Source organism: Apodemus sylvaticus, chromosome 19 (genome assembly GCF_947179515.1).
Source record: "Apodemus sylvaticus chromosome 19, mApoSyl1.1, whole genome shotgun sequence".
Taxonomy (NCBI): Eukaryota; Metazoa; Chordata; class Mammalia; order Rodentia; family Muridae; genus Apodemus; species Apodemus sylvaticus.
The window spans coordinates 25,004,416-25,024,612 of NC_067490.1; the positions used below are offsets into that span (position 1 = coordinate 25,004,416).

At 43.1% G+C, this 20,197-nt stretch overlaps 1 protein-coding gene across 1 annotated transcript in view; it reads left to right on the forward strand.

The window, feature by feature from the left end:
- The first annotated feature begins 314 nt into the window (after positions 1–314).
- Positions 315–20,197, forward strand: part of Vps26a (VPS26 retromer complex component A) — a 28,806-nt gene continuing 8,923 nt past the window's right edge. Inside the window, exons 1-5 of the mRNA XM_052163503.1 lie at positions 315–431; positions 8,053–8,202; positions 14,921–14,996; positions 15,988–16,144; positions 17,265–17,429. Of these exons, the coding sequence (XP_052019463.1) occupies positions 429–431; positions 8,053–8,202; positions 14,921–14,996; positions 15,988–16,144; positions 17,265–17,429 (551 nt within the window). The 5' untranslated portion in view covers positions 315–428. The remainder of the gene's footprint in view (positions 432–8,052; positions 8,203–14,920; positions 14,997–15,987; positions 16,145–17,264; positions 17,430–20,197) is intronic.

The window sequence follows — 20,197 nt, forward strand, 5'->3', positions numbered from 1 at the left end:
CGCCTCCCGCACAATCCCTTGCTTCCTCCCCCCGAGTCCCTCAAACTTCCCTAGGGAAAAGGAAATGGGCGTGCCGGGGGGGAGGAGTTCCACAGCGCAGTGTCCTCCACGCGATACCTGGCTCTAGGGTTGAAGGACTGGAAAGTCAGATTTTTGACTCCTCCCACCCGACGTCACCCAATCGACCACGCCCTCAACCGAAGGGCGGGGCAGAGAAGCCCCGCCTCTAAACGGCCTTCCTGACGGGCCGGGCCTCTAGCGGGGCGGGGCTGGAGTAGGAGGGAGGGAGAAGAGGAAAAAAAAAGGGGGTGGTCACGTGCGGCTGGTGGCCCGCGGTCACGTGACGGGCGGCGGGGCGCAGGCACCCAGGCTGGGAGTTCTTCTGAGGGGAAAGCGGAGTGAAGTGGGGGGACCCGGCGGCGGTGACAATGGTGAGTGCGCGGCGGCCTGCGAGGTCGTCTTCCCGCGGGGCCGCGGGGCGCGCGGCGGGACTGCCAACGGCGGGCGCGGCGCGGAGCCTGCAGGGAAGGGGCGCGAGCGGTGAGGCCTGACGGCTGCCGGGTCCCGGCCAGGCCTGGGCACTTGCGGCCGGCGGCACTGTCCTGGCCATGTCGGAGCCTCTGCCCGCCTTCCTCGACCGGCTGTGGGGACCCTGGCTGGGCCCCCGCAGCCCGCCCAGCCGGAGCCCCGCAGCCTCGCCTTCCAAGGTAGCCGAGGACCGTCAGTGCCCATGTCTCAGTTCCGGACTCTGGCGAGACCTGCTCACCTTCCTCGTCCCGAGCTCGATAGAGTCCGCTGGTTTTCTTTAAGCTGGATGTGGAGACATTCTGCGATTTCTTGACCCGGGTGGAGGCTTTTGGCACTTGTAGAATTAGGAAGGGAGAGGGAGAGAAAAGGGTGTCGGAACCGAGACCCTCGCTTATCGCCAGACACCGACTTAAGCGCTTGGTTTCACTTCCTTCCCTAAGCGGTTTCTACAACTTAGCGCTCTGGGATGTTGCAGTGTCTTGGGAGCTCAGGGAGGGATGAAAATCAGAGCACTTAACCACACTTAATGGAGAGCACCGTCGGGCACGCTAGTGTTTAACTACGTGCCCGCAGTCTATAGATCGGAGCTCATTTGGCTCGTGTTATTTAGCATTTACTCCCTGAGAGCCTACTGTGCGCTCCTCTTCCCAAGCTCACCATTTTTAATAAACTCCCTGAGACTTTTCGTCTCAAGCCAGCCAGCCACGTCTATTTTAAAAACGTTACTTTGATTAAATAACTTTTAAGTCAGAAATCATGTTGCTTTTTCCAGAGTTTGGGGGATAGGGGGAAGTTCATTCTGGGAGCGTTTTTGGTTTTTTTTTTTTCCCCTTAAACACGTATTTTGGGTGAGTCCCAGGGACAGATAAACAAGGCAAAAACTGCCTGCTCTCTTGCAGCTTACAGACTCAGGAGAATTAAGCATTTGTTTAGATAAATTAGTTTAAGGTGGAGATAACTAAGAAGGAATTATTTGGCTGTTAGGGGGCCCTCCTTTCATTGCTTTTAATTTGAAAAGAAAACAAACTGCTTTTTTTTTTTTTTTTTTTTTTTTGCTAAATTTGTAATTAGTCCTTCTAGTTAACTTAAAGAGCAACTTTTTAAAGGTATTTGTCAAATGAAATTGTAAAGCTTTAAAGCCTCTGTATGGACGGACACACATGTATGTATGAGAATTTGCTGTTTCATTGTGTGTGGGCTCAGTGAATACATTGTGGAAGCCTTGGTTCTCCCCTGAGCTTGGTTCAGTTTTTTTTTTTTCTTATTTCTTTGTTCCTATATATTTTGGTTATGTTTTTCCTTTCCTTTAAGTTCTGTTTCTTTACATCAAGCAGACTTAATACATTTTCTTAAGTGGTGGCCAAAAAGTTTGTTACATTTTTATGTATCCCAGTGTAATTTTGCAACGAAGTATATCTCGGTACCATGTGCTTGTTGTGTGCCTGAGAGGGCCTCAAGAAGGCCTCAGCTCTCCTGGAACCTGAGCTAAAGTCAGTTAATGAGCTGCCATGTGGATGCTGGAAATCAGAACCTGGGTCCTCCGGAAGAGCAGCCAGCGCCCTTAACCACTGAGCTATCTCTCCTGCCCCATTCAGTTGAGCAGTATTGCAGAACTGTGTCTTCTTGTATGTTTTGGCAGCTTTAGTGGCAATTTAATTTTGTTAAAATAGTATCTAATTTGTGACTTTAAATGTCAAATTTCAAGTTGGAAAATACCATTCAGTGTGTTACATAGAGAATATATGTAGAAAAAAAAGTTGCCATATATCATTTTATATGTAAAACATCTTTCATAGTTCCCAAGTCTTAATTTTCCTTTAAGTAGCTTTGGGGAGTATCCAGATAGGAGAGAGAATTAATTTTAATTTCCCTGCCTTTGGTTTGTAACTCAAATGAGCAAATGAACTAATGCTGACACTATGGGAAGGGGAGTCTGCCAGTTGCCTTGCTGGATGTATCTGACTTACTTTCCCTGTTTAAAATAGGCAGTTACTTGAGTATCCTGTCTCCCCCCTCTTGTCAGTTGTTCTTTCTCCCTTGTTGCCTCAGTTTCATGTAGTGGAGATTACTAAATATCACGTAACCAGTTTTGAGCTGCACACACATGTAAGTTTTTGGGCGATATACACTATTTCACAATTTACTGTTTTTAGGAGTTTTGACTTTGAAGACTTGGAGTATGGAAGGTATCTGGGACACAGGGCATAGTGTTGAATGTTGCTAGGACTTGAGACAAGAAAAACGTCAAATTTAAGGCCAGCCTGGGCAAAGTAGACCCAGTCTCCAGCTGGGGGAGGGGAACAGAAAGGGTGTAAGAGCTCAGTGGTAGAATCCAAGGCCCACGCCCTGGGTTCATTCCTCACAGCCTTCTGGAAGCAGGCCCACAGCTGAGGGTGGATTCTGTGGCTCACATACCTGACTTTCTCTCTTTTCTAAATATTTAACTAATTACAAGTTTTCCTGCTGAAATTAGCTTTCTGGTTAAAATTTGAGTTTGTGATGTTGCTAAAAAAAAAAAAAGATAAATATCATTGCAGAAAGAAAATTAATGTAGGTGTCTATGGAGCATGTTAAATGTACTATTTTCTAGTTAAGTTATTTGAAATTGTCCCTTGAGAGATGGCTCAGCAGTTAAGAGCACTGGCTGCTCTCTTAGAGAATTCCCAGCACTCACACAATGGCTCACAGGATCTGTTGCAAAAGATCTGATACCCAGTATTGACCCCTACAGGGACCTGGCGCACCCACAGCAAATATACACTCAGGTAAAACATTAATACAATAAAAGATATACATAAATAAATAAAAGGATTTGTGTGTTGTATGGGCTGATGAGATGGGGGCTCAGCGGTTAAGAATATTGGCTGTTCTTCCCAAAAGTCCTGAATTCAATTCCCAGCACCCACAAGATCACAACCATCTGTAAAGAGATCTGATGCCCTCTTCTGGCATGCAGACAGAACATGTACATTAAAAAGAAATGCATAAATAAATTTTAAAAAAGACACACACACACACACACACAAGAAATTGTCTCTTGTTAATATAGGAATAGTGAAAACAATGTGGTCACTGTGTCACCTGGACCGACATAGCCTTGGGAGGCTCCTTGGCTGGCTGTTGTCATTGTCCGTCCTCCTAGGACTGGACTGGTGCTTAAAGAGTTCCAGATGGAGACTTTGCCCCAGCCCGTCCTGGTTTTCTGAGGAGGCGCTCATTTCACCAAGTTAGGATTTCAGTCCATTGTCTTGTGTGGAGTCAGTAATTTTCTGTTCTTAGAGTGGCATGTGTGTACTGAACGGTAGCACTGCGCAGGTGTTTGAGGGCCTTGTAGAAAGTACTGTAAACTGCGTCCAGGCTCGTGTTTTCAGTGATGAGCAAAGAGAAAATGTCTGTCGTCAGAGTGCACAGCTCAGAGGGAGAGTCAGGCACTTCCTCGGCCTGTGAGAACAGAACGGTGGGAATCCAGTTTGCATTAGGGTATCAGGTAAAGCCCTTACAGAGGTGAGTCAGTCAGCAAGGGGTGAGTGAGTCAGGTGACTAGGACAAGGGGGAACAGGCAAATCTGATGAACTTCTGCACAAATTGCTTCCATCACGTGGTGCACAGACTTATATGCAGGCTAAAACACTCATTTATACACAATAAAATAAAAAAATAATGTATACGTTTATGAGATCTACAAAGTGAATATCAGGAGCTCAGATAAAATATTATTTTAACACCTGGATTGGGCTTAGTGGCACTTCCCTTTAACACCAGCACTCATGAGCACAGCAGAGGGAGGGAGGGGGGTCCCTGTGATTTTTGAGGTCAGCCCAGGCTATATGGTGAGACCCAGTCTCAAAAGCCCAATCTATATATCCCATACAGTAGTACCTCGGCCTCACAGGCTCTTTGTTGTTTCTGCTTCTGGTTTAGACAAGGTCGTATTCTGTAGCCTAGGCTGTCCTGGAACTCACTGGACAGCCTAGGCTGCCTTGAGCTTTTGGTAAACCTCCTGCCTCAGCTTCCTAAGTGCTGAAATTATAGTCATTCACCACCATGGCTAGCTGCCAAACTGCATTTTTTTTTTAAATTAAAGAAATATTTACCACCATTTATTGTGTGTGGATATTTGCATGTGTAGAGAGCAAAGGACAGATTGTGGGTGTTGGTTTTCATCTTCTATCATATGGATTCTAGGGATTGATCTCAGGCCATAAGTCTTGGTTCCAGGTACATAACTTAGTGGTGCCTTCTCTCTGGCCCCAAACTACTCTCTAAAGTAAGTCCAGTTTACAAGCTTTCCAGCATGTTGGAATATTTAAAAGAAGTGGTCTAACCAGGTGTGTGTGTTTGTGTGTGTGTGTGTCTGTCCATCCCAGTGTGTATGTGTGTGTGTGTGTGTGTGTGTCTGTCTGTCTGTCTGTCCATCCCTGTGTGTGTGTCTGTCCCAGTGTGTGTGTGTGTGTTTGTGTGTGTGTGTGTCTGTCCATCCCAGTGTGTGTGTGTGTGTGTCTGTCTGTCTGTCTGTCCATCCCAGTGTGTATGTGTGTGTCTGTCCGTCCCAGTGTGTGTGTGTGTGTGTCTGTCCCAGTGTGTGTGTGTATGTGTGTGTCTGTCCCAGTATGTGTGTGTGTGTGTGTCCGTCCCAGTGTTAGGGTTATGGACACAAGCAATCACACAGCTTTTCTTCTCTCACATGGGTACTGGGGATCTGAGCTCAGGTCTCCACTCCAGCTCCCATATGACATTTTTTTGTTGTTGTTTTTTGTTTTTTGGATTTGTTTTTTTTGCTTTTTTTTGTTTTGTTTTGTTTTGTTTTGTTTTTTTTCCCGAAACAGGGTTTCTCTGTATAGCCCTGGCTGTCCTGTATCTCACTCTGTAGACCAGGCTGGCCTCGAACTCAGAAATCTACCTGCCTCTGCCTCCCAGAGTGCTAGGATTACAGGCGTGCGCCACCACCGCCCAGCTGACATTTTTTATACTTATGTATCAGTGTATATTTAACTTGTGAATCCCACTTTGTTATCATTCCCCCTTTCCTTGCCAGTTAACCTCTGCTTTCATGACATGCGCACATTTGTAGTTAAACACAGATTCTATATGAGAATTTTGCAGTATTTATCTTTTTGAGATTATTTTACTTAGCATGATGATCAGATGCACATTTTTAAATTTTATATTGTTTCTTTCTTTCTTTCTTTCCTTTCTTTCTTTCCTCTTTTCTTTCCTTTCCTTTCCTTTCCTTTCCTTTCCTTTCCTTTTCTTTTCTTTTCTTTCTTTCTTTATTTCTTTCTTTCTTTCTCTTTCTTTCTTTCTTTCTCTTTCTTTCTTTCCTTCTTTCCTTCTTTCCTTCCTTCCTTCCTTCCTTCCTTCTTTCTTTCTTTCTTTCTTTCTTTCTTTTCTTTCTTTTCTTTCTTTTCTTTTCTTCCTTTCCTTTCCTTTCCTTTCCTTTCCTTTTTCCTTTCCTTTCCTTTCCTTTTTCCTTTCCTTTTTCCTTTCCTTTTTCCTTTCCTTTCCTTTTTCCTTTCCTTTCCTTTTTCCTTTCCTTTCCTTTTTCCTTTCCTTTCCTTTTTCCTTTCCTTTCCTTTTTCCTTTCCTTTCCTTTTTCCTTTCCTTTCCTTTCCTTTCCTTTCTGTTTGAGACAGGGTTTCTCTGTGTAGCCCTGACTGTCCTGGAACTTACTCTGTAGACCAGGCTGGCCTCGAACTCAGCTGGGATTAAAGGCGTGTGCTACGGCTAGATGCACATTTTTAAACAGTAGCTTTGGTTTTTGTGCAGAACAGAGTAGGAAGGGGATAATAGGTGCTGGTGTGAGGGGGTGTGCCTGTGGGGCTAGCTGCTTGGAAGGGTTGACATTAGAGGACTGCTCACGCTTTCTAGGTAGAGACTAAATGGAGCAGCACAGAAAGACTGTCTAAAAGCAGAGACACAAGAAGGGATATAGGCCTGTGTGATGGGAAGCTGCCATCTTTACAGTTTAAGATATAGTCATTTTATGTATATGGGTGCACTGTAGCTGTCTTCAAACACACCAGAAGAGGGCACCAAATCCCGTTACAGATGGCTGTGAGCCACCATGTGGTTGCTGGGAATTGAACTCAGGACCTCTGGAAGAGCAGTTGGTGCTCTTAACCTCTGAGCCATCTCTCCAACCCCATCTTTACAGTTTAAAGACTCATTAGTCTCATAGCACATCGTAGCTGTGTCTAATGCAGGAACCATGGCGGGGTCTGCTCACTATATGTTGCTACATTGCCAGCTCATGTGCTTTGCCACCGGGAGGCAGTTATCTGAAATTACAGTGCATATTTATTTTCTTTGGAGATATCTATGGGAAATTTATTAGCTTCTAATGTAAGTGCCAGGTTTACTCAAACGTCTTACATGGTGTGACACATTCTGTCCAGACCTGATAGAGCAGGGTTTTATGGTAATTAGCTCACTGTGATGACGCTGAGTTTGAACGGGAGGGCAGTTTGGACTGATGGAAGAGCCTCAAAAGGGTGTAATAAGATGCAGCTTTTTAAATTCGGATGCAAGGAGGGCATTCCTATAACTTGGATGTTAGGTTCCAGTCATTGTGGAGGCTACTTGAGCAATGATTGAAGTAATAGCATGGTCAAGTTCTGTTTTGTTTTGGAAGTAAAAATTTTGTAACCTGAAATCTGTTCTGCAAATCGTGAAGGTGAGATTGTGGCTTTAGTTTGCTATGGGGATTGGACGGGTCTGTGCATCAATTCAGTTTGGATGTAGAATTTGATAACTTTTTTCTTTTTATTCAATCTATTCTTTATTTACATTTCAAATGATCTCCCCTTTCCTTGATTCCCCCTCTCCAAAAGTCCCATAAGCGCTCTTCCCCCTGTTCCCCCATTCACCCCTTCCCACTTCCCTGTTCTGGTATTGCCATACACTGCTGCACTGAACCTTTCCAGAACCAGGGGCTACTCCTTCCATCTTCTTGGACATCATTTGATATGTACATCGTGTCTTGGGTATTCCAAGCTTCTAGACTAATATATGTTTATCAGTGAGCGCATACCATAAGTGATCTTTTGAGATTGGGTTTCCTCACTTAGGATGATCTCCAGCTCCATCCATTTGTCTAAGAATTTCATGAATTCATTGTTTCTAATGGCTGAATAGTACTCCATTGTGTATATATACCACATTTTTTGTATCCATTCCTCCATTGAGGGACATCTGGGTTCTTTCCAGCTTCTGGCTATTATAAATAGGGCTGCTATGAACATAGTGGAACATGTATCCTTATTACATGCTGGGGAATCCTCTGGGTATATGCCCAGGAGTGGTATAGCAGGGTCCTCCAGAAGTGTCATGCCCAGTTTTCTGAGGAACCGCCAGACTGATTTCCAGAGTGGTTGTACCAGCTTGTAATCCCACCAACTTTTTTATTTCTTGTAAATTCAGATTAGTGTTCTGCTTGGCTTTATATTAAACGTAATTAAGTTTGAATTTCAAAGTGTAGTGACTGTCTTAAATATGGTAATCATGAGCATTTTTATTTTATTGCAGAGTTTTCTTGGAAGCTTTTTTGGTCCCATCTGTGAGATTGATGTTGCCCTTAATGATGGGGAAACCAGGAAAATGGCAGAAATGAAAACTGAGGATGGCAAAGTAGAAAAACACTATCTCTTCTATGATGGAGAGTCTGTCTCAGGAAAGGTAAGCTTTTGTTTGAGAGTTTGACAGTTACTAATTTTAGTATTTTAGACTTAGATATCAAAATAGACTGCACTGTATCTAAATTTGAATGGTTGTATTAGAAATAGAATTTTTTTCTGAAGGTCAACTAAAATTCGTGATTTTAAAAAACAGCAATGGAAGAGTCTTTCCATGGAAGGATTTTAGGGCCAGAGTCTTTGAATTTCACAACATTTTTTGCTAATGATTGTATCTTAAGCTTTGAAGAGTTTCTTCTGTGACACAGAGTTGGAGAGCTGTGGAGTGGTTGTCTGATGTGGCACAGGAGGGGTTCTTTCTGACTCTCGGGATGTAGCCTTCTCTTCTGTGTTATTATCATATGCCGTTTGCTCTCTTCTCTTCATGCTGGGGCGGGGCTCAGCTCTCTTGAATGTGTCTGTGTGGCTACGAACATTGAGATACCTTCTTCTGTAATAGTCTCATCTCTCCTGCCCTTTTTTTACTCAATAATGTGTAAAATTCTTTGCCTGCCTTCTTCTTATCTCATGTAGCCCAGCTTGGTCTCAAACTCCCTGTGTTAAATTTGTGGTCCTTCTCTTGCCTTCCACCTCTGAAACAGGGGTGCATTATCATACTTGGCTAACCCTTAATTGTTTTAGAACAGTTTTAGATTTTCAGGAAAAAATGGGTAAAATACAAAGTTCTTTGTATTGCCTCTTCTTCACCACTGATATATAACATAATAATATAATGTTTGCCTATTATTATTGCTATATATTGAGTTAGGGTCGTGTAACTCAGGCTGACCTTAGATTGCAGTGACTTAGTCCTCCTGCTTTAAGCTCTGACTTCTGGAATTGTAAGCATAGAGCACTGTGTCCAGTTTTATTTGGTAGATTTTTAAAAAATTAATGAATTAAAGGCAGCCGTGGTGATATGTGTCTGTAATCCAGCGCTTGGGCAGTAGAGGCAGGAGACAAGGAGTTGCCTTCAGCTATCGAGGGAGCTCACGGTCCTAGCTTTAAAAAGGGAAAAGCAAAGAATTGATGAACCAGTATTGGTAGATTGGTTCGTAGCTTTAGTTAGGATTCACGCTTGGTGTTACATGTTGTGTGGATTTTGACAAACATGTACTGTCATTATGTATCCCATCATTTGAACATCATGCAGAACGGCTTAACCATCCTACAGAGTGCCCTCTGCTCCATGTGCCCGTGCCTCCCTGGCACCTGTACCCACACCAGTCTCCAGAGCCTGTGGCCACTGCTGATCTTTTTACTCTATGATTACCTTTTCTAGAATTCCATGTAGTTGGAATCATGCACTATGTAGCCTTTTTAGGTTAGTTTCTGTCTATCCAGTGTTCATCAGTATCTTTTTGTGACTTACTAGCTCATTTGTTTTTAACACTAAGTAGTGTTCTTTTGTGCTGTCCATGGCTTGTGTCTGTACCTAGGCTACATACACAGTGATTTCCAGGTTAGCCTGAGCTAATGCATCTGTGTCTTTTGTATGAACACCAACATATTTCTTCCGTTCACTTACTGAAGACTGTCTCGACTGTTTCCAAGTTTTGCTCAGTTTGCAGAATTGATTTAATTGGCTTTGTTATTGGTGGGTAGGACTTTTTATGAATTTTAAGATTTATTTGGTTTGTGTGTGAAATGAATGTGGGCATACAGAGAGCATGTGGAGATCAGAGGACAATGCTTCTGTGTTTTGTTCTCTCCTTTACCTTGTTTTAGAGTCAGGACTCTTTTTACTGTCTTTGCCACTGGCTGCAGGTGTGGAGTCTAGCCGATTTTCCCGTTCCCACCTTCTATCCTGCTGTTGCAGTGTGGGGCTAGGATTACAGTTAGGAGCTGCATCTGGCTTTTTTTCTGTGAGTTCTGGAGCTTGCATAGCAAGCACTTTTACCTGCTGAGCTCTCAGGGGCTTCTTTTTGTATGCCTTTAATGAGTGTTTTTTTATAAAGGCTTTGGTATGGTGGTACCCTGGGATTTCAAGTTTGAGCCAGTCTGGGCTACATAAGAGCCTGTCTAAGGGGGAAAAAAGGTCTTATTCATTTTATTATAGAGTTGGCTTGCCTGCCTGCCGGCCTCCCTCCCTCCCTCCCTCCCTCCCTCCCTCCCTCCCTTCCTTCCTTCCTTCCTTCCTTCCTTCCTTCCTCTCATTAGTGTTTTGTTTTTGTTTTTGTTTTTAAAGACAAGGGTTTCAAAACTGCCTATCTCTGCCTCTTCTTCCAGAGGGTACAGATTAAAGGTGTTCAACTCCGTGCCCTGTTTGTTTGTTGTTTGGTTTTTATTAATGTTTTTTTTTTGTTTTTTTGTTTGTTTTTTTTTACATGACTTTCCACTCGGTTTTTTTATTTCTATCTGCTCATTCGTAGAGGTTTGGCGTTTCCTTTTGTTCATTCAGATCTGGTTTAGACATTTTCCAGCTATAGCTAGGACACAAAGTTATCTTTCTTTCTTTCACCAGAGTTTTTACATCATATGTCCTGTCCTGGTCCTTAGTTCATTTAAAGTTGTTTTTGCTTATATTGTAGAATTCAAAGGTGTCCCCACATGTGAGTCTGTAATTAGCCCCAGGGATATATTGAACAAGTCATTCCTTCCTTTCATCGTGCTATAATGTCACCTTTGTCATAAAGCAAAGGTCATGTGGTCTGTTCTGGCTTCCTTGTTCTGTTCTTGTGGCTTATTTGTGGCTTGTACATCTTTCTTCATTCCTTTTGAATATTCTAATTAAGTTGTAATTCAGTCACCATAAAATTGGTGCTAATCCAGGTCATTGCTGCCTACTGTATTTGCAGAGTATGTAGCCTTTACCACTGGCTTATCCCTTTGAATAGAATCCACCACCTGCAAATGCCTCTTCTACAAATGTACTTTGTTTCCTGTTCTGGACATTGCATATGGATGGAACCACACTGTGGCCTTTGGATGTGGTTCCCTTCACTGGGAGTTATCTTTTCAAGGCTCAGGTAGCTAGTATATTAATTACCTCGTTCTCTTTAAGTTGTATTTTAAATTTTAAAATATTTTAGCTCCATTGAAGAAAGATCTCTTGTCCTCTTTTATAAAAGGAATTTGTTTTGCTTACCAGACATTATTCCTAGATATTTTGAAGTCCTCTATGGTCTTCAGATTAGTAATTCAATGTATGGTTATTAAGAATGATTATTGTTTGTTATTTTGACTTACAACAGGAAATTTTTTGCCTATTTTAATTTTCGTTGTTGATGTTTTGTTGAAAATATAGATAATAAGGATTTATAGGCATTTTTCATGTTAAAAAATTTTAAAACATTTATTTCATGTGGGAGTGGGGGAAAGTACATGCCAAAGCTTGTTATAGAGGTCATAGAGCAACTTGTGAAAGTTGATTTTCCTTCCAACATGGTAGGTTGTAGGGATCAAACTCAGACCAACAGTATTGGTGGCAAGCACCTTTACTTAATGAACTGTCTTGACAACCCTATTTTGTCATTGTAACCATACAGCCTAATGATATTGCTGCATTTTTAATTTTAGTCACACTCTATCTTCAGAGTTTTCACATGACAGAACCTTTTGTCCTCTTAGTAGTCATTGCTGTTTCCCTGGTGACCTCTGACCTGCTTCCTGTGGCTTTACCTGCTCTAGCTATTTGGTATAAGTAGTTACATAATATTTGTCCTTTAATGACTGTATCACTGAACATGTCATCAGGATTCCCCCCACCATGTAATAGCATGTGTTAGAAATCTATTTTTTTTTTTTTTTGGATTTGTATTTTTCGAGACAGGGTTTTTCTGTATAGCCCTGGCTGTCCTGGAGCTCACTCTGTAGACCAGGCTGGCCTCCAACTCAGAAATCCGCCTGCCTCTGCCTCCCAGAGTGCTGGGATTAAAGGCGTGTGCCACCGTCACCCAGCTAGAAATCTATTTCATTCTGAAAAATATTCCTGATATATCATGTCCAAATGGTAAAGGATATGCCAAGTTAGTTGTAGCTTACATAGTAGATTATATGTGTAACATAATATCAGTGTGAGCTAGAGTGAGGCCTGTCCTACCCTCTCCTTCTAGCTGTGTACTTAGGGGCAGAGCTGCTGGTGTGCACCAGCTCTGCCTCCCCTGGAGGGGTTGCCACCTCTGTAGGGCAGCTGCACCACTGTCTCCTCCAGCACTGGTAAGAACGCTACTTTCCCCATAGTTTTGATGACACTTGTATTTTTTTATTATGATTTTTTGAGACAAGAGTCTCTGCTTGTCCTGTGTGTCCTCAAACTCATTTTCATCCTCTTGCTTCTACCTTTCAAGTGCTGGAATCACAGGTGTGTGTCACCACGCCCAGATCTTGTGTGGTTTTTCCGTATTGTGCCTGCCTAGTGTGAAGTCTTAGCTCATGGTTTTGAATTTCTTTTCTTTTTTGAGATGTGGTCTCTATAGCCGAGGCTGACCTTGAACTGCTGGGTTTTTTGGCTCCGCCTCCTAAGTGCCGTGTTTATAGGTGGTCATTATTGTGTCAGCTTTCCAGTTCTTTTTTTTTTTTTTTTAAAGATTTATTTTATGTTTGTGAGTACATTGTAGCTGTCTTCAGACACACCAGAAGAGAGCATTACAGATGGTTGTGAACCACCATGTGGTTACTGGGAATTGAACTCAGGACCTCTGGAAGAGCAGTTGGTGCTCTTAACCACGGGGCCATCTCTTCAGGCCTGGGGTTTTCCAGTTCTTCACCACCACCCCCAGTTCCCCCCCCCACCTCCCTTCACCCCCCCCCTTATTTGCTTATTATAAAAACCAAAACAGAGCTTGACAACTACAAAGGAGGGTCTAGTTGTGGCTTACGCTTGCAATCCAGAGGCTGAGGCAGGAGGATTCAGAGTTTGAAGTTGGTGTGGGCTTGTTGGAGGATTGTCTCCACACATTCCAGTGAGGTAACTGCGTGGATGTGGACAGGGCAGCAGGGGCTGTGGTGGTGGCCAGCTAGGGCAACTGCCTTCACATTTCTCCCCACAAATTTCTTCAAGTACAGGTTGTTGTACCACTGTCAGAGTGACTCTTCCCAGAATCCCCTGCTGCCCCAATTCCAACTAATGCTACCACCAGAGTAGGGGATAGTGCCCTACAGTCCACAGCCAGTCTCTTCTAGTCTGCATCTTTTTCCTCTTAGACTTGAGCCAAGAAGTATCTGCCCATCTTCTAAATCCTAATCAAATGGCTACCAGAAGTTTAGTGTTGGAAGAGGGAAAAAGCTCTGTATTGGTCTCTTAATCCCTCTGTACATTTTCTTTCTTTTTCTTTGTTTTTTGATTTTTAGAGACAAGGTTTTCTGTGTAATAGCCCAGGCTGGCCTTGAACTCAGAGTTCCTCCTGCCTCTTCCTCCCTACTGCTGAGATTAAATGAGTGAGCCACCCATGTCCTGCTAGCTGTAGAGGAGATCGAAAATGCTCTCCAGTTTGTAGGTTGCATACCCTTTTGTTTTCAGATTAACTAGGTTTAAGGGCTGAGGATATTTGTAGCTCAGTTGGTAGAGCGCTCACATGCACAAAGCCTTGGGTGCTTCAATCCACAACCCCACATAAATGGGACAAGGGGCACCTGGAATCCCAGCACTTGGCAATAGCGGCAGGAGACTCAGAAGGCGATGGTCATCCTCGGCTATATAGAAAGCTTGAGCGCAGCCTGCATTAGATACCCTGTCTTAAAAATAAACCGACATTTAGAAGTTCAGTATTTCCACATTCATCTAAGGCTTTTGAGATGGTGCAATTCAAAAGTAAGACCAGGGGGCTGGGGAGATGGCTCAGTGCTTAAGAGCACCCGACTGTTCTTCCAGAGGTCCTGAGTTCAATTCCCAGCAACCACATGGTGGCTCACAACCATCTGTAATGGAATCTGATGTCTTCTTCTGGTCTGTCTGAAGAGAGCAATGGTGTACTCATATAAATAAATAAATAGATAAATCTTTAAAAAAAATAAAAAAATAAAAAAAAAAAATAAAAGTAAGACCAGGATGGAGAGCTAGCTCAGTAGTTAGCATGACCCTGGGCTCAGTTCTTAGTATTAAAACATGAATAAATGGGGTCATGAAAGATAATTATACCTAAGATTAATTTAAATCTTAAGGAATTCTGCATTTTAACCTAAATTATAAACTTAGGGTAATAATACATGTTGCTTCAACTTTTATTTATTTAATTTTGTTTGTTTGGTTTTTGAGGCTGGGTCTTTTACTGACCTCAAACTCAGTATGTAGCCCTGACTAGCTTCAAACTCATGATCATCCTGTCTCAGCCTTCCAACTGCTGGTACAGATATGAGCATTGGTTCATATCATTTAATGAGCATTGTTTTTAAGGCTAGAGGTTATAGCTCGTATATTGTTCTTGGTTATAAAAAACTGAAAATTATCTTTTAGGCTAATTCTTGGAATGAGTCACATTCACATTCAGATATTAGTTCGAGAACTGTTTCCTTATGTGGCCAGGAAACACATGTGGGGAGTTGGAGATCTCTGTCTGAGGGGTCTGTGTTGGTAAAGCAGATGTGTTCCTTGTTTGTAAGGCAGTAATGAGTTCCCTAGTGACTGCCTGCCTGTGCGCTGCCCTCCCTGGTTCTGGGAGGTGCGGCCTTTAACACCTCATGAACGGCTCCTCATCTGCTCACAGATTACATTTATCTGGAAGGAATCTGGTAGGCGCACTCAAAGGACTGTTAACATCTCTTACAATTTCATGTTTTGGCAGGTAAACCTAGCCTTTAAGCAGCCTGGAAAGAGGCTAGAGCATCAAGGAATTAGAATTGAATTTGTAGGTCAAATTGGTGAGTTCTAAAATAGTATTACTTTTTTCCTTTGACTGAAGAGGGTTGGATTTGGCAGTTAAATAATTGAATTAGAGTTTAGCTTTATGAAAAGAAACTGATTATATGTAATAAAAGAGGACCTTGTATAGTAAACCTTGCATCTCAGTAGTATTTAATGATATGTGACTGATTCTGCCTTTGTATTAGACTCTGCTAGCAAAAATTAAAGAAGCCATGTAAACTACCAGCCTTGAAAAATCATCATGCTGTCTCCCATCTGCCTTGATTTCTCATCAGCCTCACTCACAGTCACCACCTTCACCTCCATCCCATCCTCTGAATATCCATGGCATTTGTCTCCTGAGCCTCCCTGTAGCCAGACCCCCTCCTGAACAGGAAACTCCACATCAGGAAGAAAGGAGTCGTTTCTTCTTGGCTTAAATCAGATTGTGTATATCTCTATGTGGAGTTTCAGAGACACTCTCAAGTTAGCAGAAAGCAGAGCTACAGATGTATCTTTTGATGTTGAAGAGTCAGGAAAGGAAGTATGTCTTACTAAAACTTTCTCTGTAACTAGGTTTAAAAATCCAGCTAATTTTTATTGTGCATTTTTAAAGTACCAAAGCTGGAATGGTAGATATTTACATGTCTGTTATGGATGAGATTGTACTCAGGAACAGGTTTTAGCAACTAACTAGTAGTTAATTTTATTCTTTTGTGCATTGTAGTTTTATGAAAGTAATATATGCCTCGGTTAGGAAGGGCAGCTACAGGACAGGGATGAGGACTTTTCTGTCACAAGTTGCTATTGTGCCACAGTGGAGTTTATTAATGCCCAAGTGGATGTAATGAGGGAATAAAGTTGAGATCTTAGCCCTAGATTATTAAAGTAGAAGCTTATTTAACTAATTATTTATGTAAAAATTATTTGTTTAGGTGATAGAAGCTTGGGTTTCATTGAATTGGATATTAAATATAATTGGTCTTTTTGCTGTTTTAAATTTCTTAGAGCTTTTCAATGACAAGAGTAATACTCATGAATTTGTAAACCTAGTGAAAGAACTGGCCTTGCCCGGAGAGCTGACTCAGAGCAGAAGCTATGACTTTGAATTTATGCAAGTTGAAAAGCCATATGAGTCATACATCGGTGCCAATGTCCGCCTGAGGTATGGATGTGTACGGGAGACTGTGCAGAGTCCAAGCAGAGGACCGTGCTGCTGCTGTTGTGCTGCCTCGTTCAGACCTGTAATCACAGTTTGGAATGGAAGGCTTACACGTAAAATATTCTGTTACAGACTTTGTCCCACTTGACTGAGAATGATTGATTTGAAACAATCATGGCCCTTAACACTATGAATTCAAGGATGTTTCAGTTTTACAATTGTTATTATTAGTTACTAGATCTTTAGTTTCCTAGTGAGTTCCATTAGCATATGGTTTAGAGACCAGCCTAGAGGCTAAGTGGGCGGGGTCAGGAAAGCAAAGGGCGGGGCTGCAGCAGTACTTCAGGCTTCCGAACCCTTGCTGCTTTTTATTTTGTGTGTGGGCGCCTGCATGCCGCTGTGCACATCTGAAGCGCATAGGACAACTTCCGGTTGGCTCTCCCTTTCTGCCACGTGGGTTCCAGGAGCTGAGCGAAGGCTGTCAGGCTGGGCAGCAAATGCTAGTCCCTGCTGAGCCAGCTCGCCGACCAGCATCCCGTTTTCTAAATTCTCACTCTAGTTCTTCCCCTTAAGTCTTTATGCAGGAGGCCCTAGCTGCCTCCAAGACCAGGGTCAATATTTGAATCTTAGTGCAGCAGGTTCAAGAGCCTTCTTTTTCTGTTTAATGTGGTGTTACTCATTTGGCATTGGGTTTGGCAGCTCAAAAGTTAAATACTAGTTCCTTGACAAGATTTGAAACAGTCTTGACCTGGAAAGGCTCCTAAGCAGGCCCAAGGAAGATGGTCGTCCGCCAAGGTCATTGCAAAAGCATTTACTTGTAAAACTGAACTTTGTATTTTTTAAATGTTGGAGGCATTAAAAACAGAAACAGAAACCAAAACAAACAAAATAACAAAAAAAAAAAATTGGGGAGCCAGAGGTGAGCGGAGGCAGAGCACACGCTTAGGCTGCAGAGGCCTTGGCTGCTCTCTCCAGGACAAAGCAGCCCGACTAGAGTTCCCGATGAGAAAACAGATGGAGCTGGTGACACCTGGGATCCATCCCGGCCATCCCAGCAAGGGCTAAACTCAGCTGCCTGACAGTTAACACAGGAGCTTCACTCATCTTCTCCTTGACTTTGTAGGTATTTTCTTAAGGTGACAGTTGTGAGACGATTGACAGACTTAGTGAAAGAGTACGATCTTATTGTCCACCAGCTCGCCACCTACCCCGATGTCAACAACTCTATTAAAATGGAAGTGGGCATTGAAGACTGTCTGCACATAGAGTTTGAGTATAATAAGTCCAAGTAAGTACCCAACAGTCCTTCTGGGTCCCTGTGACCAGCACGCCTGACAGACAGCTAGAGCAGGAAAGACTGCACACTTGTTTTCTGACCACTCAAGTGAAACCTGTGCATTGTTGAAAATTTAAGGGATATAAGATTGAAAGGGGAAAATATGACATAATTTTCATCTTTACTAATCACTGAGCCACTATTAATGTCTTCTCATGCATCTTCCAAGAGATAAAAAGATGTGTAAGACATGCTTTTATATATTGTACTTTTAGAAAATAGTCTGATTTTGTTGACTGTTGTTTGTTTATTTGTTTTTGTTGTTGTTATTGTTGTTAGTGGTGATGGTTTTCTGAGATAGGGTCTTTCTGTGCAACCATAGCTGCCCCGGAACTCACATGTAGACCAGGCTGGCCTTGAACTCATAGAATTCCACATGCCTCTTTTTTTTTGGAGTGCTAGAAATAAGGGTATACAGCACTACTTCTGTTTTTGTATAATGCCTTTTAAAATTGTATCATGGGAGATGTGAAAGACAGACGTGAGGATGCCAGGGTGCATGGATACTGTCGTGAGCAGCAGAGACGGACGTGACGATGCCAGGGTGCGTGGATACTGTCGTGAGCGGCAGAGACGGACGTGACGATGTCAGGGTGCATGGATACTGTCGTGAGCGGCAGAGACGGACGTGACGATGCCAGGGTGCGTGGATACTGTCGTGAGCGGCAGAGACGGACGTGACGATGCCAGGGTGCGTGGATACTGTCGTGAGCGGCAGAGACGGACGTGACGATGCCAGGGTGCGTGGATACTGTCGTGAGCGGCAGAGACGGACGTGACGATGCCAGGGTGCGTGGATACTGTCGTGAGCGGCAGAGACGGACGTGACGATGCCAGGGTGCGTGGATACTGTCGTGACCGGCAGAGACAGCTTCATGGGCGTACTGCCCTCCAGCAGCTGGTTGGTTTTGTTTTTAAGATATATTTACTTACTATATGTAAGTACACTGTCGCTATCTTTAGACACACCAGAAGAGGGCATCAGATCTCATTACAGATGGCTGTGAGCCACCATGTTTTTGCTGGGATTTGAACTCCGGTCTTCTGGAAGAACATTCAGTGCTCTTGTCCACTGAGCCATCTCTCCAGCCCTGATTTGTTGTTTTTTGCTTTTAATGTAGGGGTGTTGTGGCTGTATGTATACTTGCATGCTAGAAGAGAGCATCAGATCCCATTATAGACGGTTATAAGCCACCTTGTGGTTTCTGGGAATTGAACTCTGGACACTGAAAGAGCTACCAATGCTCCTAACCACTGAGCCATGTCCCCAGCCCTAACTAAATTTGTAATTTTGAGACAAAAGTAAAGTTCATGCTGGCGTGAAACTCATGGTGCTCCTGTCTCAACGGGCATTTTAGGCCTGGATCCACTATAGTGTCATAGTAGTTGCTGACATGGTCTGATGTGCTTTATCAATACAAAGTTCTGCAGTTCCCATAGATTTATAATACCACTATAGCTAAAATATTAATAACTCAATATCAGTATGTCATCATGGTCAACATTCACATACTCCTACTTGTCACTGTTGTCATCATCATCATCATCGTTGTCTTCCTCTTCCTCCTGGCCTCAAATTCACAGAAATCCACCTGAGTCTGCCTCCAAGTGCAGGGATTTAAACCATGACCAAGTCACATGGTTTGTTCAAATCAGTATCCAAACAAGAATACACTTCAGTGTGTCACATTCGGTCTGTGTGTGTTTGTTTTGTTTTTTTGAGATAGAGTTTCCTTGTGTAGCCCTGGCTGTCCTGGAACTCACTCCATAGACCTGGCTGGTCTTGAACTCAGAGATCCACTTGCCTCTGCCTTCTGAGTGCTGGGGCTAAAGGTGTGTGCACCATGGCTGCCCATCTTTTTCTTTAAAGTTTATTTGTTAAAGAAGCAGTTGTGCTGTTTGTCCTCTCCTTTTAGATGATTTTGTTTTTTCAAGACAGGGTTTCTGTGTGTAGCCCTGGCTATCCTGGAACTCACTCTGTAGACCTGGCTGGCTTTGAACTCAGAAATCCGTCTCTGCCTCCCAAGTGCTGGGATTAAAGGCGTGGGCCACCAGTGCCCGGCAGGTGATTTTTTTTTTTTTTTTTTTTTTGAGCAGCTGTTACTCCCAAGTTTGCATCACTGAAGCTATCATACATGCCTTTGAAATTCTCCATAAAATCATGAGGTAGTTTGGAACCTAAGAAGCTGTCACAGAAACCTTCCCTGAGATGTCTGTGTTATTCAGTGCATAGGTTCTTGTGTTAATATCTAGTTCTGGGAAGAAGCAAAAATACTCCTGAGTATTGTAGGTATCCTCGAGTTTACTTCATGATCTCATGGTTTACTTACTGCTGGGCTCTGGGAGTCGCCACACAAACCACACACCAATCTTAGTAAAGCAAGAAGAGTTTAGTGGACGCACACCGTAGACGTCCAGGACCTAACTGTGGCAATGGTCTGCTCTCAGGGCAGGCTTTTTATAGGAATAAACAGGTTCAGCAGTTTAAAGAGCAAGGAGGGGGAGCGGGTGGCTCACTAGGCAAAGTATCCTCAGCCGGTCTTTCAGCTGGTCAGTCCTGAGTATAAGGTGTTTGGGGGGTGGATGGGAGGTGAACAGGGCATTTCAGACACCGAGATAGCAGAGCGTGAGTATTATAATAATAACTCTTTGGCTTATTAGTAGCATTCTTCTGTGTCAGGCACAAAACCCACAGTGAGCTCATACACAGTGCAGGAAGG